An 18864-nucleotide genomic window follows, 5' to 3' on the forward strand; every position below is an offset into this window, starting at 1 on the left:
ATCATAGTGACAGCAGCCTTCTGCACCACATTATCGTTACTTATATTCCTCGCGCGACTCTTAACTCGGTGGCCATGGCGAAGTACCATCATATCAAGCCTCAGGGTTTTGTCCTATTAGACTGACAACAGACGCAGGCTTGTTCGGCTTGGACGATGGCACGACGACATTGGCCACCGTGCGTGAATCCATACCTATTCATGGACTCGAAGGACAATACTGACCTCGGGCACAGTTTATGGCAGTCATACAGTCAATAATTGCAATACGCGCAGTCGACATAGGGTATGGTAGCCACAATGCAGATCTATCGGCAGACATGGTCACAGCAATCGAAAAGGTAGTAGCACATCCCACGCATATCTGACAATTCACCTTGCCGTCTACACGACACTGATAATCGAGCAGATGCTCTTCGCCAGCGATCTCCTGTTCGTTCTAGCCGTCTTCACAAGCAAGCTCTCGGTAGCACTCTTTCGCAACCGCCTCTCAAGCTCGCCAAGACATCGAATGATGTCCTATGGCCTGGCAGGACTTTGTGCTGCACTTGGCATCGTTGCCGTCTTCGTCGTAGCTGTCAGACCAGACTTCTCTCGACCATGGGTTGTGCTGCCCCAGCTGGCTATCACTACTGTAAGTTCCAGCTTCTCGATGATGTATCCTGATGTTGATATCAGTGTGATCAGATGAGCCGCTGGGTGGCCTATGCAGTCTTAGGTAACATTCTCGATATCCTGATCGTTGGCTTTCCAGTATATCTGGTATGGGACCTCCAGATGAGTAGTTCTAAGAAGATAACGGTTGTCTCTGGGTTCGTGGTGCGATTCGTGTAAGTCCAGAAACCTTACAATTACATCTTTCGGACAGCGCAGCTGACCTCACCTCAACAGACTACTTCCTATCTCCATTCTCCGCCTCCTTGCCCTCTCTCCAGCCCTCCACAATACCAATTACCTCTTCGCATCCGTCGAGGCAGGAACCTGGACCCAAACAGAACAATGCTACGCAATCCTCAGCGCCACAACCCCCTGCCTCCGCATCTTCCTCAGCGCAGCACAGACCGGTCTTCTGAACTTGGAAGCCACGAGTGACGGTGGCGGAGCATACTACGCCAATGGCTCGTTCTCGCAACCTTTGTCACGATCTCGCGATAAGCGTCTGCGGAGTACTAGGATACAGGGCCATGGGTATGGTGGCCTGAGTGGGAGTGCGGCCATGAGTGGTGGTGGCGGGAGTAGACATTCTATTGAGCTTGCCACGAGGCAGCGTGGTGAGACTTCCGCGCGGGTCGTGGGCATGGGGTCGAGGCCGGGTATGCGGGATGATCAAGTGAAAAGTGGAGATGACAGGGGCTCGATGGCTAGCGATTCTTCGGAACGAGCTATTGTGGTGAGGCAAACTATTGATGTTAGGGTACAGAATTTGGACGGGTCGTCTGTGAGGTCTCTTGGGAAGGGTTGGAAAGGCATGGGTAGATGAGCTCGAATGGAGATGTGCATGTTAACATTTGTGATGGGACATGGTGAGGCAGATAGTGTACCATAAGATGGGAGGATAAGTAGGGAGTACGTCACAAGCAGAAGTTCTGTCAAAAGTGTCTGCCCGCCCTCGAGGGCTTTGGAAGTCCCGCAGTATGGTGCCAACATGCCTGCACGGCTATGTGCGCAACACGTAGTTTACCCCTGTCTCGCACAACAGCACCACGCCATGACCTCACCAACCCCTCAGGCCTCTCCACCCAACCTCGCCAACTCGTTCAGAAAGCTCTCCGCATTAACCAGCTCAGTACTCCCGTAAATGACTCTCTTCCTGCTGACCGCGCCCGCCGCCCCACCAGCCGCCCCACTAGTCCTCTTAGCCCACTCCTGTAAATTTCCATACTCGTCCATACTGCCTCCTCCAACCGTGAACACGATGGCCTCACTGAAGCCTTGTCGTCTCTGGCCAAACGAAGGGTCGATGCCGCGGCTTGGTGCCGTGCCAGATCGTGAGTCCTTGGCACTAGGTGGCATTGTGCCGCGAGCATTAGCTGAGCGAGGGTCGAAGTAGAGGAAGCCTTCGGTCTTCTGTAGGGCGGAGGTCGAAGCATTTTGAGGATCCATTAGCGATTCGGTGATCTTGGTTACTGTCAGGTCTTTGTTAACCGGCATGAGATTCTTGACTCCTGAGATGAGGTTGTCGAAGTTGGCGCCACCTAGTCCGGCGTCCTTGAGGCGGTCTGTGAGTCGAGAGGAGATGGAGGAGAAGCCGCGGAAGAGGTCGTTTGAGGCGGAAGGTTGTTGAGGCTGTGAGATGGGAGCGGAGGAGATCATGGTCATACGGGTGATCTCTCGTACGCGACGGATGTATGCCAGAGGTAGTGTGTCGATGTCTGCTTGCTTCAACGCCTCCTCGAACTTCTCCATGTCCGCTCGGGAGACTTCTTGCTCCGTACTCAGGAACCAGATGATGAATAGACGAAGCTTGTCCAGCGGCTGATTACCTTTGTCGGCATCAATCAGAAGCTCAAGCATTTGTGCTTTGGTCTGCTTTTTGATGTCCTCCTCGAGCTGAAAGAAATTGTCGAGCTGACGATCTTTGATACCCTTGAGGAGTTCTGTCGCAATGTTCATGTGCATGTCTAGCAGTGCCTTTCGTTCTCGCAACTCTGGCAGTAATGTGATGGCCGCCTTCAGGTGCTGTGCCGAGGAGCTCGTATCGTTTTGTAGATCCTCGATCGAGCTTGCGCCCGTCTTCTTCGTCACCTCCGCAGCATCATCTGTGTACTTCTTGAGGTCGGCGTCTAGGTCTTCCGCAACCTGTGGGAATGGCGCACCAGCGTTCTTCTTCCAGAAGAAGTCGCTAGTCGTCAGATCATATGATCGTTTGGCCCCAGGCTTTCCGTCTTCGGATGTGTCAAGGGTGATGCGATTGAGGTGCATTGTCAGCACATCGTGGATCAGTGACTGGTATGTCCAAGAATGTGAGAGCATAGGCACCAAGTCGACATTGCGATCAACTATGATCAGTACTGGACGAGAAGAGGTCGTGCTCGACGCGCCTGCTCGACTTGCTGAAAAAAGGTTGTCCTTGGAATTGAGAATATGGTCGCGAAGCTTTCGGTCGAGTTTCGCAGCTATCATCTCAGCAGCACCAGCTTTGGGACAGCGTATTATAGGTATCGTGCCTGTACAGTGTACATCAGTATCTTGAATTGTCGATGTGAATGTCACAACATACCCATAGTCACAGACACGCTGAACAGACCGCTCACGATCCGGTCAATATTTGCATCAAGATCATCATCGCTCGTCTGCGCACTGTTCATTGTCCAGTAGGTTTCCTTGCCCATACCAAGGCTGAAAAGACTTGGTTCACTGACAATAAAGTTCAGATATTGGTCGAACACTTGGCTGATATACTCTGATGTCCCAGCTTGTGCTGTCTGTGTTGCAAATTCCTCCAGTAGTGGCCGTGGTATTGATGAGAGGAAGTTGATGTGAGCAGGAGAGTACAAGCCCTTCTGCAGATCTTGTGTCATCTTCTCCAGGTTCGCCGCAGTGGGCTCAAGCATGTAAACGACCGGCACATCGGGAATGGGATGTCGTTGCTGGTTGATGTTTCTGGTCCGTTCCTGTCAGCGCTTGCTGCTGGCTTGATTCTCAGCATGAGTTGCGCTAGCAATAGCGAACACTGCCCGAGACGTACAGGTGTATAGTTATGCCCCACCCCCGCAAGTCGTTCACCCTTAGCACACTGCTGATCACATCTCTTCCCAAGTTGTCGAATACCAGCACTTTCCAAACTGGCTCTCCATTGGCACCGACTATCGATGCAGACAAAGCAGTCAGACCATTCGACTCATGATGCGTATCATTGCCATCTTCTGCAGGCGTCTGATTGAGGTTCAGTACACGTTTAATAGCGGCTGTTCAATCAGTATATGTCCTCTGTGCGCAGGTCTTGGTATACCGACCTACTTGTCGATCACGCAGAGTATGGTAGGACATGGTGAAGCTTGGGCTGTGGCGTAGCCAGATTCTGCGTCGCGCAATCACCGTAGGAATCTAAACATGTTTGTCTCTTGCCACCCAGCAGAATGCAACGTATGCGGTTGTCGAAATGTTTGCCTTGGATTCAGTTTGGTGGATACACGTTGTTCATTCGTGAACATGTGACGGAGCGCTCGGACTTTGTTCCGTGCCGCCACTAGCTTTGTTGCCTCATTACTTGTGCCTTTTCCGCGTTTCTTCTTGTCATCAACACCGACATCAATCTGTACACACGAGCGTCATCACGCTCACCCCCTCGCTTGCCCTGCCCGTCTTCCCTTTCTGCTACTGTTTGCCAACCGGCGGCTGCGTGACTAACAGATCGGCGGGCGTTTGGCGTGCCAGTCGTGAGGGCTCGCCTCTTACTCAGATCGCGCCCGTGGGCTTCAGTGACCGCATTAGCGACCATTGTTGCTCACTTCAGAACCTCTTCTTGCTACTTAAAGTCAAATCGAGCACGTATTGAGCTCACTCCTGGCCAGCGCGGCATTTTTAAAGTCGTTCGCTGTGCAGACTGGCGTAATCACGTACCTCACTGCTAAAGCACGAAGGGTGGGCAGGTGGCTGGTATTAAGTGAACCTTGACTATTCTCAGCGTACAGCGTGGCATACCAGCACTACGGCCATTGCGAAACACGACATCACGAGATACGCACGCCTACACAATACAAACGGTCTCACCATCCCGAGACGTGGAGCCACGCCGCCATAGATTATTGAACACGCATTGCAGCAAAGTCTGTCATCACAAGCTACGGTTCTTCCCGTGCCTCACGCACAGACCACGTGCCACTTCACACGAACGACTTGAGTCGAGATGGATCAGGCACCGCGGAGTGATAATGATGGCTACAACAATCTGTTTCCAGATAGTCAGACATATCATGCATATGACCCATCTTTCCTGAACGGCGATCCAACACTTCCCGACGCTAGCTGGGGCATAAACGCCAGCAGTCAATTCCTGGACACAAACTCGTCACGTGTCCAACAGCCCATGCCAAGCTGGCAGGCGAATGCGAACCACTTGTCTACCACTTCCGCACAAAGCGATGCATACTCTCGATCCCTGTCACACAGCCCAGTACCTTTCGGACAGAACAACTTCAGTAACTATGCACCGCCGAATACTGTGCAATACCGTCAACAGTCAACATATGATCCGGCACTCTTCAGCACTGCAGCCTCCGGACAGAACTTTAACGCCAGCTATGGAGGCTACAGCAACCAAAATTTGGGTACGATTGCACCGCAAGCATTACAGCATAGCGCTCCCTCTCCAGCTCCCAATGATAATGCATATGCTGGGATGAACTATCCTCAGAACAGTTTTGGTCAGCAACGCAATGCCGCTGCCCTAGCGCCTCAGAACATCGACCAGAGAGCACTGTGGGCTTCGATACCGAATGGCGTCGATGATGGCTACATGTCCACCATCAACTTTGACCAGATGGTCCGCGCCACCAACAGCGAGCGCATGGCACCATACCTCACTATTGGCAAGGAGACGCAAGAATGGCCCCTCAATCGGACGACCACAATCCCTGCTTATGGGCCTCGGAAATCGAAGAACGATCTTCGCAAGCTGGCCGGTAACGATGCTGCTCTGCTGGCTAAGATCGGGAAGAAGTCGCTCAAGAAGGAGAGACAATCGCCACATTTCGCTAACATCAAGAGTGGAGGCAGCCCGCAAGAGCGCATCAAGTACGATGGCGAATCTTCTAGCAGCGAAGAGCCTTCAGATGATGATGACTCTTCCTACACTTCAGATGAAGATCTCGAGCCCTCACCACTACCCACCAAGCGTCCCGACTCCCCTAGGGGTGCTGTCGAGTATGACACCATCAAGGCGTTGTGGAGATCAAAACGTAAGTCGATCCCCGCAAAGGACATTCGGCAGGCATTGGTGGATTTCTGGGAGATTGTGAAGACAATCCGAGACCGTTGGAAGACGGATGCTGCGGCAGTCGTGGAGGCGGAGAAGAAAGGACGTACAGGTGAATTACCACTACTCGGCAGTAGGGTGAAGGATCAGCGAGATATGGTGGAGGTAGCGCTCAAGGCAGCGCTCAAGCACGGTCACCGTAGTATAGTGGAACTGCTTGGGGAGAATGCTTCGCTCGTGTTCTTATGCTACCAATTCCTTCTCGACCGCTTCAAGGTCGAGGAGTTGAACGGTCCTCTAGCCCGCACTATTCTCGAACTGATGAGCTCTTTCACAACTGTGACTGAAGAATTGCTGGAGAAGACCCACCTTGATAAAGTGCTTCCACGATTCGTCAAGAAAGGCGATGCAAAGACGCAGTACTGGGCCAAGCGTATCATCGCCAACGCGGCGACCGCGACGAAGCAGAAAGCTACGGCCAGCCCTGTTGAGAAGGCGGACACGACCTTGAAAGATGTAAAGATCGCATCACCACAACCGAAGCGAGCAGAGCCCGGTCCAGTCGCAGGCGTTAAGCGTGCGGCAAGTAATGTCGGCGAAGGCAGCGCTCTGAAGAAAGTCGCCACCACTGCACCGAAAGCGAATGGTCCTGCTTCTGCCTCTACCACAAAGACGAATCCGCTTATCAAGAAAGCCACGGCAGCAATCCAGCCTGTTAAGACTATCGTACCAGCTGCGAAGCCGAAGCAAGTGGCTGCGAAGCCTTCATCGAGCTTCTTCTCGAGTCTGTCGGCCACCAAGAAGCCGGGCACATCTATCAAGAGTGGCACACCAGCTCAAGCTGCAGGAGTCAAGGCGCCTGAGAAGAAGCCAGTGGCTAGTACCGTACCGAAGTTCTCCTTTGCCGAAACCATGGCTACCATCTCCAACAAACCGAAAGAAGAGAAGCCTACGACGACCAAGCCAGAGAAATCATCACCACCCGAGTCACCGGAGCAGAAGGCGAAGAGGCTGAGAAAGGAAGCCAGGCGCAAGCTGCACGTGGCATTCAAGGTCGGCGGTGAGCTGGAGCAGATCAAGTACTTCACCCACGTGCCTGAGGAGGAAGAGGGACACGATGACAGTCAGATGCGCGATGTTACTGATGTCGGTGGCGAGGGACGTATGCTGAAGATGCATGCTGCTGATCAGATGGATATCGATGATGAAGAAGAGGAGGACGTTGTGCAGTCGCTTGTTGACTTTCGTCCGCCGCACCCGATCGACTTCAGCGTCATTGACTTGGAGGAGCGCGATCGCAACTACGTTCAGCGTGGTGGCAAACTTGAGCCGGAGTCTGCTGAGCGTGCTGAGCGTGAGCAGTACGAGGCTGACACGCTTATTGTATTCTATACCGAGGAGAAAGATATCCCGGCAAACCCACGCGAACCGAGCGACCAGACTTCCGACGCGCCACCGAGTGAGATCAAGCAGATCGGACAGCCAGAGAAGAAGTACGCGGATAGAGCCAAGCACAGGAAGGCGATGCAGCCGCAACGTTACCAGACGGCACAGCCCCCAATGCAGAATCCACCATTCGATCTGTCTGCTCTCGGCCAGTTCGTCAATCATCAACAACAAGCGGCTCACCAAGCTCAGCTGCCGACTCAAGCGCCGCAATTGCCTGCTAACGTGGACATCTCCAAGCTCCTGGCCAGCTTGCAGCCCTCTATGCAACCACAACATCAACCCCCACCAACCATGACCATGCCTCCATTCCCACAGTTCCACCCTCAAGCACAACCACAAATGGCACCACCTCAACCCAACGGCCAAACCCTCGACATCGCCTCCATCCTCGCCGCCATAGGAGGCGGTGCTACTCAGGCTCCGACGATGGGTATGCCGGCTTTCGGTGGTGGTGCTGGCGGTGTTCCGCCACCTATGGATGGTAGTATGGATGGGGGTGTGGATGGCGGGAGGAGCAGGTGGAGGGATCAGGGGGATGGAAATAAGTTTTATAAGACTAAGGTGTGTAAGTATTGGCAGGAGGGAAGGTGTATGAAGGGGGATGGGTGTACTTATTTGCATGAGGATGGTGGGTCGTAGGTGGAGGTAATGGGGGAGAGGGAGATGGTGTGAGGGGTGAGCAGAGGCACAGGGAGGGATGGGCGTGAAACAAGCAAGACGTTAACGGCCGCAAAGTCCAGTGGCTTTTGCATCGTACAGCGTGCGGTGCGCGGTATTGAATCTACAGACGTGGCTTCGTGGCATATGATACTGCTACAGTGAGCTTGACAGGGCATCCATATAAGATGCTCCGTCTACAGGCGACATATAGCTCGATGCTTGTATGCTGTAAGAGCTGTATACTACATAGCCATACGATACTGAGAGATACTATTCGAAATAGTGTCATCACCCCATCTGCTTCATCGTCCGTCCTTCCTTCACACTGGCATAGATGTATCCTCCCCGAACAGAACCCCCCCCACTCCACGCACGTCAAGCGGTAAACTCTAAACGCGATAGGCGCCATCATTCTGAACTTCACACACCCTCATATCTTCCACCATCCTCATACACCACAACCCCTCTAATCTACAATACCACCCTCTCCACCCAGCTAATCATGCGCCGCATAATCTACGGCATCTCCCTCTGGGCCTTCCTAGCAGCCGCAGCCTGCACCCTCGCCGCCCTTATCCTCCCCTCCTGGATCACCTACACCTCCCCCACCAGCCCCAACGACTCCCCAATCCGTGTCTCCTACGGCCTCCATAAACGCTGCTCTTCTATCACGGGCCAATGTACTCCCTTTCCTGCGCATGAGGATTGTTTGGGCAAGGATAAGGCGTTTTGTAGTCTGTGGAGGAGCGCGGGGTTTTTGATGAATTTTGCAGTGGTGCTGGAGTTGGCTTGCCTGGTTGCTTTTGTTACCGTGTTGGTGGGGGGGAGGAGTAGTAGGGAAGGGGGGTGGAAGGTGCTGAGTGGGCTTCTGGGGTTGGTTGCGGTGGGGCAGATGGTTGCTATGGCTTTGGTGGTAGGTATTCGTTCTCTTGCAGAACCCAGAGACGCTCGTGTTATGGGAGAGCTGTTGTGCTGGTGGGAGAGCTTATGCTGACTTCGGTGGTGTCTTAGGCCTACCTTTACGATCACGATAATAGATTCTTTGTGGGCTGGGAACTGGACAAGGCGTGGATATTGTGTACCGTGTCTTGGACTGTGCTTGCGATCGACGCTCTGGCACTCATGGTGGCGAGATTCACGTTGCCAAAGGAAGACGACTACGAAATGATACCCTAGTCACGGTGATCTGATGCCAGAGGAATCTACACATTGGCCGAGAATTTCAAGGTTGTAGGCAATGTCTGCTGAAGCACATATTTGGCCTTCAAAGGCACGGCGTAATGAATGCACGGCTGGCTTACTGATTGAGGATACCCTTCTATTGCATAGAGACCTAATATACAGATTCAAGACACTGGTCGCGCGAGTCAAACATCCTTCAGCACTCCATCACATGACTAAGCCTATCACTACTCACACGCTCTTTTGCGGGCAAATCCATCTGAGCACTTTTCCGTGATCTGCACAGAATGAAGTGCTGGATCCACGCATCAAATCTACACCAACTGCGTCTTTCGCACAGGGATGAACCGTTACGGGAGCTCTTGAAACCCCGCCGACTATGACGGGACACCCAACCTACACTGAATAGCACAGTCGGTCTTCCCTTGCGAGCGAATTGGGTGAGCGGGATTCTAGACATGCACAGGCTTCACTGGATCTAGAAGGCGAGTACTTGAAACGTGCATGAATTTGTCCAGCCTTTTCAGACTCATTTACTATGACAAGAGACACCACATCCCTAGATTTCAGCTTGTTACAGATAACATGCACACTTCTCTTTGTCTATCCAAGACTCGCAATGAATGCTGGTTTGACTATCTGCTCTGGTCCGAGACACTCCGTGCTGCGGCAGTTAATCGTAGGTGGCATTAACCATAAGTTTGACCGTCGTCTTCTTAGCATGCCATGTGCTCCGTCTTATTCCGTCCTTCTTACCATAATCTCAGAGGTCACCTCAAAGCCAGATCTGACCATCATCACTGCATGCAGGAACAACATCAGCTGCCGAACATCATGCCGACTCGCAACGACATCATCATCGCCCTCGCCCTCTATCTCCCAATCCTGCTTGCCCTGCTCTTCTACCTCAGCTCACCAGCCAACTTCCTCGCCCGCACCTATGGCCCAACTGCGCTCGCGATCTACAAGCAGCTCAAGCCATACCTGATCGGTTCTCTGCAGTCTAGTTTCGTCATCATGCTCGCCATTGGTCTGTATTCAGTACTGGACCGGATGTGGTGGTTTTGGAAGAGGAATGAGCTCTTTGAGCCGCATAATGCTCTGGAAATTGGAATCATCTATGTCTATGCTTTGGCGGGGATGGTGGCTATTTTCAATCGGTCGGTACCGAACGTTGGCGGGAGTGCTCCGGTACGAGTCTTGGGGTGGATCTGGGGGGTCACTGAGGTTTGGGTCTTTGAGCCTGTTGGTGAGTTCTCTTGTCGGTGAACTGGACCGTGGGTTGGGAGACTGACATCAGTGTTGTTAGGGATGTGTGTACTCGCCGTCTGGCAATGTTGCCACGTCCTTGTACGCACGTTCGTTGACCGCGCCAACCCCGGGAAGGAGACAAGTCTCAAGCTTGACGACACGACTCCGGAAAAAGACAATACTGCAATTTCTGCCGTCCTGGTCGACGGTGGCCAGGAGGCTGAACCCGAGCTGCTTGATGGATCTGCTAGCCCTACGGATTCCCGTAACAGTGACAACGCCCTCGAAACAGAATCGAACGCCTGGGCAACCATAGCCGACGACCAGAGCAGCCATGAGGCCGATGACAAGCTCAAGGGCGCCAAGGGAAGGAGTATCGCCTCTGCTGTCTTCATCACTCCGGGCCTGAAGAGTCCAAAGCCCCACGATGGCGGTCTCGTCACTCCCTCGCCATCGCCAGCGGGTCGTGCCATGGTAGCGACGGCGGAAAATCCTTGCCCCGGCTGGACAGCGCCTGAGAATATGGGACGCTGAAGGCTGCTGCTGGTGGCGTAGCTTGACGAGACGGGATCGTGGAGACAGTGCTTAATGCGGTTGATTTTGTTCTAGTGCTTGTTAGAGGCAAGGGATTGGTGCCATGAGATTTGTCGGCAGATACACTAAGGAGTCCCATTGTGTGGACAGAGCTGTAGACTAATAATGGCGACAGTTCTTATGGTTAGGTAATGGTTTGCTTCGCAACGTTGTAACGACAGTGCTTGTGCTTTGGCGAAGGCTCAACTTCATTGATAAGCACTCCCCGTCGTTGATAAAAGGTTGTCTTTACTCAGAGATGCAGCGAAGCTATTGCTGCGTCGACCGTCGAGACATGGATTCTCATTATGAAGGAACACAATACTTGGCTACCGTCGCGTGCCGTATCTTGACAAGACTGTATGTTTTCTTCTTGCCGCAGAATAACACCGCCACGCTGATGCTAGGGCATGGTCAAGTTCGGATATGTATATGCGTGATGGTGCAAGAGCTAGAAAGTTATCTTTCACATGCTTCGGATTCGAAGGATCGTCATTGAACGTGGCGCAGCAGCAGCACCAAACCTCACCAAACGTCTATCTTTATCTCGCTGCTCTTCTTAGATACTCATCTCAATTTAACGATCTCACACCATAGCAGTCAACATGGAAGGCTTCAACGAGTTCAAGGTAGCGCAAACGAACAAATCGATCCGAACAATCAAGGCTGTACGTCAACGCCCGCGCCCGCACCACACAGCTCATATTAACGAAGATATAGGAACTAGAATACCTCTGCGATGCATCTGTAATCAGCCCCCTCCAACTCAACGAGCTCCTCTCCCGCATCCCCGAACAGACCGCCCTCCACGCTCCCCTCTCCGTCGGCGCCGTACCTACGAATGGCATGACAAACCTGTCCCTCCAAAACCAGAACAACAACCAACAACGCAACAACACCGCCACTGGCCCTCTAAACGAGAAAGCCTCCTACTACGCTCCCGTACAATCACCTCCACCTCAGCAAAGCAATCAACCACCAGCCTATGATCAACCGCCCCCTGGCCCTCCACCTCCACAAGCAAACTGGGCCTCTACCCCTCCTCTCGCTCAAGCAACGGCCTTATACGCCTACACAAGCACAGACGCCGGCGATCTCGCTCTCCAACCAAACGACCACATAACCGTAACGGAATACATGAACGCCGAATGGTGGAAAGGCAAATCCACACGGACGGGACAGGAAGGAATCTTCCCCCGGTCCTACGTCAAAATTGACGAGTCGGAGAAAGCTGGTACCGCTGCTGCTGCACCGGTTAGTTATGGGAATAATTACGGTAATGCGCCGCTTGAGGTTAGCGGGCAAGGGAATGGGGAGGGTAAGGCTCCGTCGAAGGTGCAGGAGGGTGGCAAGAAGTTCGGAAAGAAGTTGGGTAATGCTGCTATCTTTGGTGCTGGTGCTACAATCGGTAGCAATATTGTCAACGGCATTTTCTAGACTGGGATGTGCAGGTTTGGGTGTAAAGTGGTATGGCGTACTTGGATCCGGGCGTTCAGGTGTGAAGGTCTTGTATGCAGGGCCATGAATCTACGCCTATGTTCTCTGACCCTCTGTACATTTCGTCCTGTACCTGTCGAAACAGCAGCTGTGAGGACGCAAAGATCTTTGGAGGCAGGGGTACGGAAATGGAATTCGAGAAGCGACATTCGAGTTATCATCTGCAAACGTCTTTTCAGGCGGGTTCTGAATATCCACTCCAGTCTGGTCGCAAGAACGCATTACAAGACGAGGCTTACCCAGCAACAAGTCTAGAAGGACGAGAGATGTTGCGGCTACCAATACGCAAGAATGACGCTCAAGTGATCATACATACGGTGACGGGAGCCAAAAATTAGCGAGATCCTTGATGTTCTCAATTGATGCTATCTTTCACACTCTCAACATGTACTCATGATGTCTTTCACTGCGTGTCGACCGAACCTACGTAAAAGACCTTACACATAGTCATGCTTCGGCTCCATCGTCACAACCTGTGAGAGCGGTTCAGTGGCGCTCCTCCCGTCCAAGTGTTCGACTGGCGCAACTCCTAGTTTCTCGGCCTCTTCGAACGTGAATGTCTCGTAGTAGTCCACGTCGTCCTTGACTCCGAGGCCTGAAGGCGGGAAGATGCTATTGATCGCCCAATGGGTAATGAAGCTGACCACGAATCCGAGTGGGAAAGCCAGATAATAGAGATCCGTGCATGCCTTTGGGACCACTACGCTAGGTGTGACCGCATGAGCGAAACCAGGTAGAAGATATGCCCATCCCGCGACCCAGGAAGCGAAGGATCGCCAATTGATACCCCAGGTGTAGTAATACACGCCGTCCTTGCCCGGGTGGTAGAGGTCGCTTAGCTTGATGCGTCGATTCCGTAGGATCCAGTAGTCGCATACCATTATGCCGACCATCGGACCCAGAAAGACGCTGTAGGCGCTCAGAACGCTGATGAAGGTAGCTGCAGATGAGAGAAGTTGCCACGGGCACATGGCGATGGAGAGGATGAGACCGATGTAAGCACCGCGCCGGATGTTGACGAAGGATGGGAATCTAAGACTCAATTAGTGAGGAGAACAGATAATGCGGTCACGTCTGTTCGACTCACAACCCAGCCATGTCCATGCCGGTTGAGAAAGCATTGTCGATGACATTGATGGCGAGCTGGCAGACAACAAGTCCACAGCCTGCAAAGAATGCAGCCGCTCGTGACTTTGCGTTATAGTCTGTGTCAAGCCACTTTTGTACCAGGTCGGGTGGATTCCTAGCGATTTCAGTCGGCTTCTATCACCAAGATTTGATACGACGAACCATATAGCAGTCCCATAGATCTGTTGGGTAGCAGAAGATGCCAGACAGCCGAACACAGGCATGATAGCGCCAAAGCCGATGATCGATACCCACTGGCCCATGACTTGATCCCCTGGCTTGCGAGCAAAACGCGAGTAGTCCATCTGGTTTGTCAAGCCAACGGCAATACCTCCGATGACCGTCGTGACGCCGGAGACTATGCCCCATCCAAGTTCAGCATTGGTCGCGGTCGCAGGCTGTGACACTAGAGGGCCGGCGCCGTGTGCAGCTGACAGGCACCAGATCATGATGGCCATCAGAGTGATGGCCGAGACGACATTCATCCAAAGAACCACGTGTTTCATGCCCTCAGGCCTGATATACAGAATTGGTGCCATGAGGAGATTGAAGATGACCCAGCCAATGAATTGCTTCGTATCGAGGTGTGCGGAGGCCGGGAAGTGATTCTTCATATGCTGGTAACTTGGGAAGATGGCGGCCAAAATATTTTGCACGCAGAGGCCACCGGTCCATGATTGGACTGAGAACCAGACGAGGGAGAGGATGATTCGCTGGATCAAGGCCAGATAGCTGCCGTATACGCCCCAGATGTATCGACTCGCCACTGGAGGGACTGTAATTAGTCGTCATATATCGCTGGAAGGGTGACGGCGGAGCCTTACCAGGGAAGCCAATGTGCCATTCTGCACCGACGTATCCATTCGCTATTGCTACCGCCGAGATGATGATCTTGCCGAGGACAATGGCGATTACGGATTGCCAGACTGACAGACCTGCTGCAACCAGAGAAGCTCCGATCTGCCAATTCGAAAGACAGATCTGGTTGATTGCCTGGATCGTGTTTCAGCAACATCGTCCTGCACATACTCTTGGGTCGTAAAAAGTGGCAGCAGCGCAACAGAGGTCGCGGCACGATCACAACTGGCTGCCAGGAAAGGTCTTACCCAGAACGATATGTACGCCCACCGGGTCCAAGTCCGTCGAAGTGGAGGCAGTGGTCGGATGTCGTCGTTGATCCAGACACTCGAGACGGTCTGGGAGGAGGTAGGGACCTTGAGGGATGCCCAAAGAGCCATTGTGACTCGAGGAAATATGCGGAAACGGCTGCTGGGCAGTGCAGGATGGAAGTTCGAGAAACTCACTCCTTGTCTATCACTTACATCTGACATCTACATGAATGCTCGGCAGGCATGGTAGGTGTTCGTGCCGTGCTCAGATAGCTCAGATAGGCGGAACGAGATTCATGCATGGATCGACCACAGCTAGCAATACGAGATGCCATGTGGTCGTCTCGCACGAGAAGGAGCGCCATGAAACTCTCTGCTGGCTGATCAAGCAGAATGTGGAAGATCTTTTGCAAGCTAGCTGTCGAACGCTGATAGATGGATAGATAGGGGTGCCAAGGTGCCCAACGGCGTTCGATTTGATTGGTGGCGTTCACGTTCGCCGCATTTGAGACTGGCCGTCCGACGCCGTATTATCTCGACAATCCCAACTCTATCGTCTGGTCCGCATGGCCACACATTTCGACTGCGTGAGATGCTCGACATCTGCCTAGGTATGCCGGACGTAATCCGTGTCCACTCGGCTCGTATTACCTGCCTAGGCGGTGGTCACGAGACTCTGCTATGTGCTGTCTTGGAGACCAGATCAGTTGGCATAAACCAAAGTATTTCGCATTCTAGTCTATATTCTACTCACCGAAGAGACTGTACTGGAATCATCGACGAGGCATGAGACACCGGTCAACGTAGAAGTATACTCAGCCCCTCATCCTCGGCGAATTGAGAATTAACCTAGCATCATTCAGATGGCATCAGTATCTGGTAGCAGAATCGTACGGATAGGGTGAGTTCGTCTAACGTAGTGCCACCTCTGAATCTACTGACATCTCGTAGTATTGATGTAGGAGGCACGAACACGTAAGCCATGGACCGAATCGATTTGCCTTCATTGGTCATCCGCTAAATGTGCTAATCATGTTAGTGACGCGGTGGCAATTAACCCATCTCAGCAGCAAGAGAAATCTCGTGGTGTCTTAGCACATGCCAAGACCCCAACGACACCAGATGTCACATCCGGAATCAAAACGGCTGTCTCAAAAATACTGGAGACGTCAAGTATACCCGCTGAAGACATCGCCAGTGTCACTGTCGGCACAACCCACTTCATCAACGCCGTGGTAGAGCAGGATGCTCGTCGTCTACAACGTGTGGCGGTTCTGCGACTGTCCAAATCGTTTCTTCGCGAAGTCCCACCTTTCTCTGACTGGCCTCTGGGCTTGGCTGGCATCATTAAAGGTTATGTTGGCTACTGCGACGGCGGTCTGCATATTGATGGTAGCGAGGAGGCACCGGTAGACGAGTCCCAGGTCATTGAACGCTGCGCCGAGATCAAGAAGCTTGGCCTCCAGGCGGTCGTTATTGTCGGAGCATTCTCTCCAATTGACGAAGTGTTCAGGCAGGAGGATCACGTACGCGATATTGTGCTCCGAGAGATCCCTGGAGCTCAAGTGGTCGTATCGCATGAGGTCGCCAACATTGGAATCCTCGAGCGCGAAAACGCAAGCATACTGAATGCTGCCATCTTGACCTACGCGAAGCGGACAGTGAGGAGCTTCCGAAGAGCGATGAAGGATCTTAAGCTTACATGTGCGCTCTTTCTGACGCAAAACGACGGTACGCTGTTGTCTGCGAACGATGCAGCGAACATCCCCATCCGGACATTTTCTTCCGGCGCCACCAATTCAATGCGCGGTGCTGCATATCTGTCCGATCATACCTCTGGGAGTGCTATCGTAGTGGACATTGGCGGGACGACGAGTGATGTTGGGGTGCTTTGTAAGAGCGGCAACCTGTCAGTCCTCATGAGTTCTATTTTGCTAACACTTCTGACTCAGTACCATCTGGACTTCCGCGACAAGCATCAGCATACGTGACTGTAGCTGGCGTGCGTGTCAACTATTCCATGCCTCATCTCCATTCTATCGGACTCGGTGGTGGCTCGATTGTACGCCAGAGCGAAGCAAAAGTCACGGTCGGCCCGGACTCCGTCGGTCACTACCTCACTCATGATGCATTGGTCTTTGGCGGCCATGTTACTACTACCTCTGATATTGCGGTCGCTGCTGGTAAAGTCGATATGGGCGATGGAGAAGCGGTCAAGACTCTGTCCACATCTCTGATCGAGTCCGCCCAGCAATGTATTGGGAGGTTGCTAGAAGGCGCGATCGATGTCATAAAGACGTCCCCAGATCCCATGCCTGTGCTGCTCGTTGGTGGTGGTGCCGTCCTTGCACCCTCTACACTTGCAGGCGCCTCCGAGCTGAAGTTGCCGCCGTACTACGATGTGGCGAATGCAGTGGGTGCCGCCATCTCCAAGGTCGGCGGCATCGTAGACATCATCCAAGGTGTCGCCGAACAGACGATCGAGCAAGCCGTCGACCATGCCAAATCCTTGGCCATACAGCGCGCGATAGACGCTGGTGCCGTCAAGGAGACCATCGAAATTGCGGAGGTGGAAAGCATACCCGTAACATATGTGGCCAACCAGCTCCGCACCATTGTGAAAGCTATAGGTGAGCTCGACACCACACAACAGCCGGAGCAGATTGAAGAAGACACCTCCGATGCGCCAGACGATACAGAAGTCAGCAAAGACTTTGCTGTCAAGGTCCCAGACGAGGCTCCAGTTGACCCGCGAATATATGAGCCGACTGTCCGCCAAAATGGTGAGACAGACATTTGGGAATGGCACATCTCTGAGACCGACATCGACTATCTCGCCGAAGGCTGCTACGTCCTGGGATGCGCTGGTGGAGGTAGTCCCGCCTCCTCGCGTATTCAACAGCGGGATATGCTTCGAGCTGGCCATAGAGTACGAGTCATCGATGCCTCGTCCTTACCAGAACACGCGAGTATCTACTGGGGTGGTTTCATGGGATCGCCAGCTACGTCGAATGAGCGTCTGAACAGTTGTGAGACTGTGAATGCCTTTCGAGCTCTCATTGAGTACTTACGCCACGACACCTTCGACGCCGTCATGGGTCTCGAGATTGGCGCGAACGGTCTCGAGCCTTTCCTCGTCGGCAGCTCGAGGTTCTTCGACCGGCCCGTGATCGACGGCGATTGGATGGGTCGAGCATATCCGACCTACTGGCAAACAACAATCGCGGTCCATGCTCCGGGCGAACTCGTGCCTTGCGCCATCGATTCTGGTGACGGCAAGACCATCCTCATGACCCGGGCTTCCAACGACGAGATCGTGGACCGAGCACTCCGCGCCTCATGCTCCGAAATGGGCTCCCGCGTCGGCATGGCCGCCAAACCAACGACAACTGATCGCGTACAACGCTTCGGCGTACTCGGCACTGTTTCGCTGGCCTGGCGGATTGGTCGTTGTATCAAGATGGCCGAAGCAACCAACACCCTCTCAAGCGTCGCCGAATCGATCGTGAACGAAGTCGGCGGCCCAAAAAGCGCCAAGATCCTCTTCCGAGGCAAGATCGTGACCGTCGAGCGCCGTCTCTTCAAGGGCCATTCCTACGGTCACATCGTCATAGCCGCCACGGGTCCCACTGACGATGAAGAGCAAACTCTCAGCAGCACCAACGAAGCTACATCAACCGCCATGGAACCCCTCGCCACAACCGGTACCCTCCTCATCCCTTTCAAGAACGAAAACATCTACGCCGAACACACCGACCCCAGCGGCGCGAAAACCATCCTCGCCGCCGTACCCGACCTTATCGCCGTCCTCGACGCCGGTTCCGGCCGCTCCCTTGGCGTACCCGAATTCAAATACGGTTTCCGTGTCGCTGTGCTCGGGATAACGTGTTCACCACGATGGACGGAGACGAGCGCGGGACTGGCGATCGGTGGACCGGGGGCGTTTGGGTACAACGATGTGATCTACAAGCCTTTGGGGGAGTATGTGGAGCCGCGGAGCGTGATCGAGGAGTTTGGTCCGGGGTCAGTAAGAAATGATGGGTAGTAGTACGTGTTGAAGAATATCCATCCATCCATCCATCCATCCATCTGTCAAAGC

The 18864-nt window shown here is 53.2% G+C and overlaps 7 protein-coding genes across 7 annotated transcripts; 5 read left to right on the forward strand and 2 right to left on the reverse strand.

Moving 5' to 3' along the window:
* Positions 1 to 686: 686 nt before the first annotated feature.
* Positions 687 to 1479, forward strand: LTS14_001265 (uncharacterized protein; the record flags this gene model as incomplete). Its single annotated transcript, XM_064833974.1, has 2 exons — positions 687 to 829; positions 891 to 1479. The coding sequence occupies 2 exons, from the start codon at positions 687 to 689 to the stop codon at positions 1477 to 1479; spliced, it is 732 nt and encodes a 243-aa protein (XP_064698935.1).
* Positions 1480 to 1724: 245 nt separating this feature from the next.
* SLY1 (Vesicle trafficking between the ER and Golgi) lies at positions 1725 to 3553 on the reverse strand (the record flags this gene model as incomplete). The annotated part of the gene is made up of 2 exons (XM_064833975.1): positions 1725 to 3166; positions 3220 to 3553. 2 exons carry the CDS (start codon positions 3551 to 3553, stop codon positions 1725 to 1727), a joined length of 1776 nt encoding a protein of 591 aa, XP_064698936.1.
* A 1295-nt stretch (positions 3554 to 4848) lies between these two features.
* Positions 4849 to 8004, forward strand: LTS14_001267 (uncharacterized protein; the record flags this gene model as incomplete). Its single annotated transcript, XM_064833976.1, has 2 exons — positions 4849 to 7926; positions 7963 to 8004. 2 exons carry the CDS (start codon positions 4849 to 4851, stop codon positions 8002 to 8004), a joined length of 3120 nt encoding a protein of 1039 aa, XP_064698937.1.
* Positions 8005 to 10041: 2037 nt separating this feature from the next.
* Positions 10042 to 10992, forward strand: LTS14_001268 (uncharacterized protein; the record flags this gene model as incomplete). Its single annotated transcript, XM_064833977.1, has 2 exons — positions 10042 to 10456; positions 10517 to 10992. The coding sequence occupies 2 exons, from the start codon at positions 10042 to 10044 to the stop codon at positions 10990 to 10992; spliced, it is 891 nt and encodes a 296-aa protein (XP_064698938.1).
* A 644-nt stretch (positions 10993 to 11636) lies between these two features.
* On the forward strand, positions 11637 to 12468 carry PIN3 (protein that induces appearance of [PIN+] prion when overproduced; the record flags this gene model as incomplete). The annotated part of the gene is made up of 2 exons (XM_064833978.1): positions 11637 to 11699; positions 11752 to 12468. 2 exons carry the CDS (start codon positions 11637 to 11639, stop codon positions 12466 to 12468), a joined length of 780 nt encoding a protein of 259 aa, XP_064698939.1.
* A 497-nt stretch (positions 12469 to 12965) lies between these two features.
* On the reverse strand, positions 12966 to 14894 carry LTS14_001270 (uncharacterized protein; the record flags this gene model as incomplete). The annotated part of the gene is made up of 5 exons (XM_064833979.1): positions 12966 to 13560; positions 13616 to 13771; positions 13819 to 14431; positions 14481 to 14649; positions 14763 to 14894. The coding sequence occupies 5 exons, from the start codon at positions 14892 to 14894 to the stop codon at positions 12966 to 12968; spliced, it is 1665 nt and encodes a 554-aa protein (XP_064698940.1).
* Positions 14895 to 15628: 734 nt separating this feature from the next.
* Positions 15629 to 18810, forward strand: LTS14_001271 (uncharacterized protein; the record flags this gene model as incomplete). Its single annotated transcript, XM_064833980.1, has 4 exons — positions 15629 to 15666; positions 15717 to 15740; positions 15805 to 16658; positions 16718 to 18810. 4 exons carry the CDS (start codon positions 15629 to 15631, stop codon positions 18808 to 18810), a joined length of 3009 nt encoding a protein of 1002 aa, XP_064698941.1.
* Positions 18811 to 18864: the final 54 nt, after the last annotated feature.

Source organism: Recurvomyces mirabilis, assembly GCF_035927965.1.
Source record: "Recurvomyces mirabilis strain CCFEE 5264 chromosome Unknown scaffold_2, whole genome shotgun sequence".
NCBI lineage: Eukaryota > Fungi > Ascomycota > Dothideomycetes > Mycosphaerellales > Teratosphaeriaceae > Recurvomyces > Recurvomyces mirabilis.